General features: G+C 51.5%; 1 protein-coding gene across 3 annotated transcripts; it reads left to right on the forward strand.

Moving 5' to 3' along the window:
* Window positions 1-328: 328 nt before the first annotated feature.
* Window positions 329-4,585, forward strand: Marveld1 (MARVEL domain containing 1). 3 transcript variants are annotated; one of them, XM_076563117.1, is made up of 3 exons: window positions 329-2,504; window positions 3,222-3,365; window positions 3,713-4,585. In XM_076563117.1, the coding sequence occupies exon 1, from the start codon at window positions 598-600 to the stop codon at window positions 1,117-1,119; it is 522 nt and encodes a 173-aa protein (XP_076419232.1). In that variant the 5' UTR covers window positions 329-597; the 3' UTR covers window positions 1,120-2,504; window positions 3,222-3,365; window positions 3,713-4,585. The 3 variants fall into 3 exon arrangements, with proteins under 3 accessions (XP_076419232.1, XP_042119668.1, XP_006990541.2); XM_042263734.2 differs by having other exon boundaries at window positions 3,222-3,351; XM_006990479.4 differs by lacking the exon at window positions 3,222-3,365 and having other exon boundaries at window positions 331-2,504.
* Window positions 4,586-10,247: the final 5,662 nt, after the last annotated feature.

Raw genomic sequence — 10,247 nt, forward strand, 5'->3', positions numbered from 1 at the left:
AGGCTTCCATGGGAGAGACTTATGTCTCCCTTCTCCTATGACTGGAGAGAGGGTTAATCATGGGGGTTCAGACACAGGCTGGGAGAACTCTGTTGTAGCCAGTTTCCTTCATGGAAGACCAGCCAGGCCCGGGAGGCAGGGCGAGCTGGGGTGTCTCCAGATGTGGCAAACTTGACCCAGCAGCGCGGGCAGCCTGGGCAGAAGGCCTGCCATGGGCTAGGGGGTGCGAGCCTTCAGCCCTGGCCCGAGGATGAAGGAATGGAGAAGGGGGGGGGGGGCGTTGGGGGGGAGCCAGGATGAAGGGCGCGACGGCAGGAAGCAGAGAGGCGCGAGCAGGGGTGGAGACCGACGGGGGACGGCCAAAGAGCGGGTAGGAGGGCTGGAAAGAGAGAGAGAGAAAAGAGGAGGAGAGAGGGAAGGAAGGAAGAGTGGCCAGGAGAAGCAGGAGCTAGGAGAAGGACTCGGAGCAGAGTGAATCGTGCAGGCCGCAGTGCGAGCAGCGGGGGTAGCCGGCTCGGAGCGGGCCGCCCCCGCGAGCAAGGCGCAGCCATTCCGCTGCTCGGGGCGCCGCCGCCGCCGCCGCCGCGTCCGGGGGCCATGCTCCCGCCGCCCCCACGCCAGCCGCCGCCCCAGGCGCGAGCGGCCCGCGGATCCCTGCGCCTGCAGCAGGCCTTCCTGCGCGGCCCGTTGGGCGTGCTGCGTCTGCTGCAGCTGCTGGCCGGAGCCGCCTTCTGGATCACCATCGCTACCAGCAAGTATCAGGGCCCCGTGCACTTCGCGCTCTTCGTGTCGGTGCTCTTCTGGCTGCTCACCCTGGGGCTCTACTTCATCACGCTGCTGGGCAAGCAGGAGCTGGTGCCCGTGCTGGGCTCGCGCTGGCTCGTGGTCAACGTGGCGCACGACCTGCTGGCGGCCGCTCTCTACGGGGCCGCGACGGGCATCATGATCGACCAGACGCAGCGCCACAGCTACTGCAACCTCAAGAGCTACCGGCTGCCTTGCGCCTACCATGCCTTCCTGGCGGCCTCCGTCTGCGGCGGCCTCTGCCTCGGCCTCTACCTGCTCTCGGCGCTCTACGGCTGCTGCCGTCGCTACCAGGGCAAGGAGGAGGTGGTGTGAGGCCTCCCACTCCACTGCGGCCCAGATCGGTGCGGGGATCCCTCCCGAGCCCTTCCTGCCGCCGCCGCCCCGTGCCGGCGCGCCCCTGCACCCTCTCCCTGCCTGTGTTTTCACTGCCCTCGCCCTGGATTTCCGACGTTCAGTTCCAGTCTGACTGCTGCACCGCAGCTTAGCCCAGAGATCAGCTTCCAGGGACCAGCGCAGCTATCCGAGGCGCTGACGCACACACTCAGACTGGCCGCCCCAGGCGAAGCCTGGAAGTCCCTTTCCCCATTCCTTGTCGAGAGCTAGACGTGGACAGGCGCCGCCGCGTAGATCCGGGGGAGGCTCCCAAATTGGAACCAGTCTTTGGGCCGCGCCACTGCCCCCTCCCTCCCGGCCCTGCACTCGAAAGAGCATCATCCCCTCCTGCCCCCTCTTCCAGCCTGGGGTGGTGTAGAATGCAGCCAGGCAGCTGCAAGTGGAGCTGGGGACAGGCCTTAGCTGGTGCCGGAATGAATGATGTCTTTAGTTGTAGTTTGGATTTCTCCCTGCGCAGCCCTACATCATCGAAGTCTTTGGGTGGAGCCAGCCACAGGAGTGGTGCATAGCAAAGGCCCGCTAGCTGTACCTTACTAAACAACGCGAGTCTCTCCGCATTTATCCTTGGGGTTCATCCAGACCAGGCCAAATGCACTAAACTTCCCTGGCCTCTCAGACGTCACTCACCAGCTTCTGCTGCACCTCACCCTTAAATATGTTTGTATTAGGGGTCCTATGTGACTGTTAAGGTGATGCCCACCCCTTTGGGGACCCAGATCCCGCTCTTGGGAACAGTCATTTTCAGATAAGAACCACATTATTTTCGCTTCAAAGCAGTAGGTTATCTAGGGAGCCATTCAGGTGCTACCTCGGGAAGAAGGCTGAGAAGGCAAATGGGCCTGTCAATGGTGCTGTCTTCCCGTGCAGATTCACAATGTTAGTATGAGGTCTCAGAGAAATCCCACAGGTACACGCCCACACATGGTCATTTAGTTTACTGAATTACTACTGGGCCTGAGCCATTCCGATCTCAAGATTGCCCCGTGTTGCATAGGTCATTCCCACAGTTTGACCCACTGAAGATTGGGAAGCTCCTCTCTCCCTGGGAGTTTCCCTAACTGGGGGTGTCCACCCAATGACAAAAGAGCTGGATGCCCTTCACCAGCCAGAGACCTGAGAACTGTTGAATATTCTTTCACATAGTTGGAAAAATGAAGCGAAGGATACCCAGGTGGTCTTCCAGTCAAAACGACAGTCATTTGTAAGAGACCCTGGCATTGACTCTGAGCAGCTGGTGGGGTGAGCTCTGCCACCAAAATGAGAACTCTCTGGACCTGGGGTGGACAGCTGGTGCCACCTCTAAGGTAAGACATTTTTGGATAATTGGGAAGTATCATAGGCCTGTGAACTGAAAGCATGGTGTGTCCCCCCCCCCCCCCCCGTTTTCCAAAAATGAACGTGATTTCATTACTCAAAGCAAGTAGAAAAAAATGACAGTGATAACCACCGACATGTGAAGATTCAGATTTTGACTAACTCCTTCAAAGGTCTATTCACAAGCTCAGCTTTCTCTGGAAACACGAGGATAAAGGATACTGCCTGTTAGAATCGGGGGCTCCTATCATGTAGAGGGTGCATCTGTCAGGGAGCCGCACCCAGGCCCTGCAAGTGTTTTCAAGCCCAGGTGTGGAGGTGTTGGGTTTGTCTGCTGTTGTTGTGAAGGCAGTGGTTGGAGTGGACTATAAGTTTTATGTAGCACTTACTGTAGCCCTACTGTGTGGGTATATTGCTTGAATGCATGTGTCCTCTGGATAGTACTGTGAGATCAATACCCAAAGTCCCCTTGGTAATGTGTAAAGGAGGCTGGCTTTGAACCCTGACAGTCCAGCTTCTTCCATACTATGTTTAGTAAGGGTCAATACATATTTGATACAGCAATTTTTTTCTGGGGCTAAGGGTGTGGCTTGGTAGTAGAATAATGAACAGTATATAGGAGGCCCTTGGTTCGTGACCCAGCATCAGGAATATTTTTTCCTAAATTGGTAAAATATGCATGACCTGAAATTTGTCCTTGTAACCAGCTTTCAGGGCACTTTGGTGGCAGTAAGGACAGTCACACAGCTGTACGACCATCACCACCACGAACCTCCAGAACGGTTTTCATCTTGTAAAACAGCCTGTATCCACTAGGATTATGGGAGTTCAAGTTGGGTATGCTCACACAGGCATGTAATCCTAGAATGCTGAATGTTACGGAGGGTGGATTTTGAATTTAAGGCCAGCCTGGACTACATAGTAAGTTCCAGGCCAGCCTCAGTCACATAATAAGACCCTATCCTTCAAAGAAACAAAACAAAACAAAAGTCTGTGAGGGATTTTTGTTGTTTTTTTTTTCTCTCTGGGGAATCCCAGGTCACAAACTCTGATGTTCTTCATGGTCTTGGGCTAGCTCTACCACCATGCTCCACAGAGGAGGACTTTCCCTTCCTTCAACAGAGAGTAGCAGTCTGTGCCTAGGGTGGGCTTTGCTGGGACACCTTGATAACCAGTGATCCTTGTTCTGATGTTGCAGGTTTCCATGTTGCTGAGGTCCCAAAGACTCCCCTGCCTGCTTGGCTGCACTGGTCTCCCTGGGGCCAGCAGAAGGTTTGGGAGTCTCCACAGCCGTGGGGCAGGTGGGGAGCAAGAAGTCTCTCCTTCACACTGTCTGGTGGACGAGGCATGGTGGGGAAGACTGGTTTCTTCCTTGATGGTAGAGGATTCCCGATTCTCCTACATTATAATTCTGGGCACAAGATTCTGGACCCTTGGGACTGATCTCTGCCCGTCTCCCATTCCGTAGATGATGGATTTCAGTTCCAGCTTTGCATCTTTTCCCTGTTTGTCTTTTTTAGACCACTAAGCTCAGGTCTCGTTCCCTGAGGATCTCAGCCCAGTGCTCTGGGTCTGTGGCCAGGTGACCTTACTCAGGGGCACACATCTTGGCCTTACTGGTGCCCCATCCACCCAGATGTGCCTGCAGCGTTCCAGAGCCCACTGGCTCTTCCTGATGTGCCTTCCAGCTTGGCTTCCAGCAGCTCGGTGGTCCCTCAGTCTCCCAAGTGAGAAGGACGCATGGGACTGCTGTGCCACGCACCTTTCCTCAATTGCCACAGAATGGTCACCTGATGTGGCCCAGAGCACTTGGATACTGGCAGTAGTGTCCACAGCATACTTCTCTGACACCAGGACTGGGGCCAGGCCAAGACCACCCAGACCCCTCCCAACCAAAAGTCTGGGGCCTTTTGTGGGCCCAGGAGACAATTTCAACAGTGTGTACAAAGGCCAAGCAGGGGTGGGTTTTGGTAAAGGGAGAGTGGCTAGAGGGAGGGGCCATGTGCCTTACCCAGCAGTGTAGTCATGGTTACCCCAGGATGCTTTTCGGAATAAAATTTGGTTTGTCTGATCTTGTGTCTCCCGTCCTAGTCCTCTGTGGTAACCTTCAGCTGGGTTTCCCCCAGCAACCCACCCTTGCCGCCTAGGAGGGAAGGGAAATGAACTCACAGGTTTCCACTGTGGTTAGTAGGGGCCCGAGGGCAGAGTCCAGAGAGAAACACTGGTTTCTGTGAGTGTGAAGGGAGCTGCAGAGGTTTCCTCCCCTCCTGTTTGCTCTCTACTGGCTCCTATTAATGGGCGCCACTCCCTGCCAGGCTGGGAGGGAGGGAGGGGCTGTGGTAGAGCCAGCAGGGTCCTGTTCCGGTCCGCCCCATCATACCGAGGATGAATCAGTCCAAGACACAGAAGCAACTTGTCTAATGCCTTATTATGATTATGAGCAAGGCTGGAGGCGCCTGCAGCCCAGGCCATGGCTTGTCCCTGCCTGGCCTGTGGCCCTGACCCCCCGGGGTTAGTGGCCTTCTGTTCCCTGCTGACAGAGAAGCCCTGGAATATTTGAGTCTTGGAGCAGAGGGAGCAGCTTCTTGGGTCCCTCCTGCTGCTGGGAAACAGGATCCCGCTGTCTGAGTTTACCTCCCTGGGAACAGCCCCCGCTGGGATCTGATGCCATCTGTGCCCCAAGCCTGACTGTTCTCCTCAAGACCCTCCTCCAGCGTGAAACTCAGCGGGCGTGGGCACATCCCCACCTCCTTTCTCTTCTTGTTTTGGTTTGGGATTTCCAGAGTAAAGACAAGAGTCACCTGCTAAAGAGCTCACCCACCCCTATATGTCTTTCCATGTCTTTGTGTGTCTGTGTGTACCCATGTGTGGGTAAACACCACATGGAGGCCAGAGTCGACTTCAGAAGTCTTCCTCATCTTCCTCAATTGCTTCTCCACTTTAAAAACAAAACAAAACATGTCTCACCAGATAGCCCTGGCTGGCCTAGAGCTGGCAACGTAGACCCAGACTCACAGTGATCCCCCTGCCTCTGCCTCCTGAGTGCTACCATACATGACTTCCACCTTATTTTCTTTAGATGTTTTTATTTTATTTTATTTTATTTTATTTTATTTTATTTTATTTTATTTTATTTTATTTTATTTTATGTGTATAAATGTTCTGTTCCATGTATGACTGTGTATCTTGTTCACCCTGGAACTAGAATTGTCCATGCATGTGAACTACCATGCAGGTGTTGGAAACACAGGTGTGTGTGTGTGTGTGTGTGTGTGTGTGTGTGTGTGTGTGTGTGTGTGAACCTGTGCAAGAATAACAAGTGCTCTTACCTCTGAGCCATCTCTCCAGCCCACCTTATTTTTTTTGAGGCTGAGTCTCTCACTGAGCCTGAAGTCCACTGATTGGCTAGGTCAACTGGCCAGGAAGTCCTAGGGTCCCTCCTGTTTCCATCTGCTCATCGCTGGGATTACAGGTATGACACCACACTCAGCTTTTAGCACTCAGGACCACCAGCCCAGGGGTGACATCATCCACAATGGGCAAAGCAATCCCACATTAATCACTAATTAAGAGAATGTCCTAAAGGCTTGCCTACAGCCCAGTCTTATGGAGGCGTTTTCTCAGTTGAGGCTCCCTCCTCTGATGACTCTAGCTTGACATAAAATTAGCCAACACAGGGGTAAGGATATAGCTCAGTTGGTATTGGTCTGGGCTTCCCTCCCCCAGCTCTGCTGGCTCTTCTATAACTCAGTCATTTTGGCTACGCCAGTCTCTTAGCACAGGCCACCCCTCTTGGGGGGTGGCTCCTTTCTTGCTCTTCCTCCTCCTCTCTCTTCACATGACCCAGCTCAGTCTCTCCATGTTCACTTTGTTTTTTTTTTTTTTTTTTTTTTTTTTTTTTTTGGTTTTTCAAGACAGGGTTTCTCTGCATAGCTTTGCGCCTTTCCTGGAGCTCACTTGGTAGCCCAGGCTGGCCTCAAACTCACAGAGATCCGCCTGGCTCTGCCTCCCGAGTGCTGGGATTAAAGGCGTGCGCCACCACCGCCCGGCCCATGTTCACTTTGGACTCTCCCAGAAGTCTTTGCCTCTGGTTCTCCCTTTTATCTACAATAAACTTTCTCCTCCACCAAACAAGGAGCAGTCATGTTCTTTCCTCCCCCCCCCCCCCCCCGCAGTGTGTATGTGGGTGCACATGTCATGGTTTGAGTGTGAGGTCAGAAGACAACTTTGTAGAATTGGTTCTCCTTCCATCTTTATGTAGGTTCCTGGGATTGAACTCGGGTTGTCGGACTTTCGAGGCAAGCAGCTTTCCCTGCTGAGCCAACTTGGTGGCCCTTGATTTATTCATTGTAGCCTACACTGTCCTCAAATAGGCATATGTAGCAGAGAATGACCTTAAACTTGCCTCCACTTTCCAAGTCCTGGGGCCGTAGGCACCCACAAACATGCCCAGCGTGTGTGTTGCTGGAGACTGAACCCAGTGTTTTGTGAGTGCTAGAGTGTGCATGCACTCTGCCAACTGAGCTACATGCTCAACCCCGGTGCTAGAGTCGTCAGAGGAGGGACCTCGTCTGAGAAAATGCCTCTGTAAGATTGGGCTGTAGTCAAACCTGTAGGGTATTCTCTTAATTAGTGATTAATGTGGGATTGCCTTGCCCATTGTGGATAATGTCACCCCTGGGCTGACGGTCCTGTGTTCTACAGGAAAGTGGGCTGAGCAAGCCACGAGGAGCAAGCCAGTAAGCAGCACTCCTCTGTGACCTCTGCATCAGCTCCTGTCTCCAGGTTCCTGCCCTGGGTTCCCAGAGTTCCAGTCCAAACATCCTTCAGTGATGAACAGGGCTGGGGAAGTGTAAACTGAATAAACCCTCCCACCCACCCGAAGTTACTTTGATTACGGTGTCTCATCACAGAAATGGTAACCCTAACTAAGACAGCCCTTATTTTAATTTAAAAAAATATTTACTTTTAATTATGTATCTGTATGTGCATTTGAGTGCCAGGGCCGGAGGAAGCATTGGATCCCCTGAGGCTGTAGTTACATATAGGTGGTTGTGAGCTGCAGCTGTGGGTGCTGGGAACCTTCCCAAGCTTGGAAAAGTCCTTTGTTTTTCCATAAGCCCTTTGAAGGATTTGTAGGGTGGAGATTCTGTCTTTTGTTTTTCTTTGAAATTATCTTTCTAGGGGCTGGAGAGATGGCTCAGTGGTTAAGAACACTTATTGTTCAGTTCCCAGCACCCTCATGGTGGCTCACAGTCATCTGTAACTCCAGTTCTAGGGGATCTGATGTCCTCTTCTGACCTCCTCAGGCACCAGGCATGCATGTGGTACACATACACACATTCAACCAAAACACGCATACAATGAAATAAAGTGAATTTAAACAAGAAATGTTTTGGCCTGATCTGTTACAGAGCTTGTGTTGCAAGAGAAAAGAACGGTGACAGGAAAAGGGAGGAGGAAGTGGCATTGGAGGGCTCTTCCCGGCACTCAGGACAGGCTGAGGAGAGGGCAGGCTGTTCTGGAGAGCTGGGAAAGGGGAGGCAGGTGGGGCTGGCAGGGCTTTGCTTACATTTCCTATCAAAGCCAGCTAAGGAAAGGCTAGTACTCCCTGGTACGCAGAGCTCCTTTATGAGTTCATTTTTACTTCCCTCTGTAATTTCTAGCCTGTTCTGTTACAGAAAAACTTCATCCAAATCAAGTCCATCTGAGTTTATTTCTGTCTCCAGCCATGACAGGAAGGAAGGACCGTAAAGAAAGCTGGTTATTACAAATCTGGATTACATCAACTTTTCTCTTCCTGGTTGAGAAGGACGTTGGAGAGTTCCCTTCAGGTTTAAGCAGCTCACTGTGCTGAGTCCAGCTCTCCTGCTGCCGGGAGCCAGTTTCTGTAGGCTAGATGTACACAGACTGCTCTGAGCCCAGAGCATCCTTCAGGTCCCGTACCTTCAGTGTAACCGGACCACAGCCTCTCAGATGCTCCTGCTACTCCTTCCGTGGCTCCTGAGCAGTTCACATAACTGACTCTCCGTCAGTCAGTTCAACCAATCTCTTATTAGTTGGCCTGGTCTGAGGCAGTTTCCAAAGCCTCTACGGATCATCATCCAGCCAGTGGGGATAATGCTGCCTCCTGCTCACTGGATGTGGGAAGAGCATCATGAGATAATGTCTGTAGAACAGAGGGCCTGGCAACTAAATGTGCATGTGCGCAGCTCTGCTGAGGCGGCATGGCTGTCCTCTGTAAGATTCCCTAAGACCTTGTAGATAACATGCAGAGCCCACACCATGCCCCGTAGTTCACAGTGATGAGGAGTAGGAATTCTCTTCTGCCCAAGGCAGCGTGCGCCTCTCCCTGACTTGAGCGATGATAGTCTTCCCATCGGTAGATAGGTGTTGCTCTCCTGGTTGTCTTCTGTGCTTTCTTGAAGTCTCGGGTCCTTTGTCCTCTCTTCCTTGTTCCCTTGCAGTCCCAACAGTACACAGCAAAGAGGACTTGTTCTCATGGAGAATTTTCCTCTGGAGAGGTAAAGAGGCCTCTAATCTCAGCTGTCAGTAGTGAATGCCCACAAATCCCTCTCGTGCATTTGTTCATGTGGTTGTACTCATCCCAGGACTTATCTTGGCAAAAGGAGCTGTTTTCAGCCACCTTGCTCATGCATATCTTTGCTTTGCACAAGACTGTCTGCTTCTCTGATAATCGTGGTTAGATTTACCAGCTCGTTGCTGTCTCTTCCCTGGGTCCCTGGGAACTAGTAAAATTCTTTCTGGGTTTGACTTACCAATGTACTTTTATATGTATACGGGTGTTTTGCCTGCCTGTATGTCTGTGCACGACTTTTGTGAGCCTGGTGACCACAGAGGACTGAAGAGGGTGTCAGATTCTCTGGAATTGGAGTGACAGACAGTTGTGAGCCACTGTGTGTATGCTGAGAATTGAACCTGGGTCCTCTGGAAGAGCAGCCAGTGATCTTACCCGATTGGCCATCTCACTAACCTCTGGATTTCATCTTTTTCAAATAAATGAACCACCTTACAGATCTTATCTTAGGGTGCACAGAGATCAGCTTGACATAACTGCAGCCATGTTAAGTCATAATTGCCATGTTTACCAAGTAAACCTACCTGTTTTTTCCTGCAAACCATAAGTAGATAAAAATTTTAGGATCACATGACTGAAGAGGGGGCTACATTTGGAAACACATGAATCTGATTCTTTGATTTTTTTTTTCAAATAAATCAGGTGCATGCCAGCTAGGATGAAAGCAAGTCCTACCAGAAGGACTTCTTTTTCTGACCCAAATTGCTGAGCTCCAACCGGTCTTGCTGTTTGCAACCCATGACCACAGCATCCCTTTAGCTCTGGCTCCCTTATTTTTTTGAATCAGGCTCTTGCCATGCTGTTCTAGCTGGCTTGGATTTCACTGCATAGACCAAGCTTGTCTGGAACTTGCAGTGATCCTCCTGCCTCTGCATCCTGAGTGCTAGGATTACAGATACATGCCACCATGGCCAACTAACTCCTTCATTTTTGTCACTGAGCATATTCCATTGCATAGGTATTTGTAATGTAGGCATCTGTTTACCTGTTGGTGGACATTTGCATTATTTCCAGGGCTTGGTTAATATAAATACAGTCACTATGGAAACATAACTGTACAAGTCTTCCCTCAGACTTCAGTTTCTCTTCAGTGAAATGGTTCAGTCATGTGGTAGATTTTGATTTCTAAATCAGC

Source organism: Peromyscus maniculatus, chromosome 1 (genome assembly GCF_049852395.1).
Source record: "Peromyscus maniculatus bairdii isolate BWxNUB_F1_BW_parent chromosome 1, HU_Pman_BW_mat_3.1, whole genome shotgun sequence".
Classification (NCBI taxonomy): domain Eukaryota; kingdom Metazoa; phylum Chordata; class Mammalia; order Rodentia; family Cricetidae; genus Peromyscus; species Peromyscus maniculatus.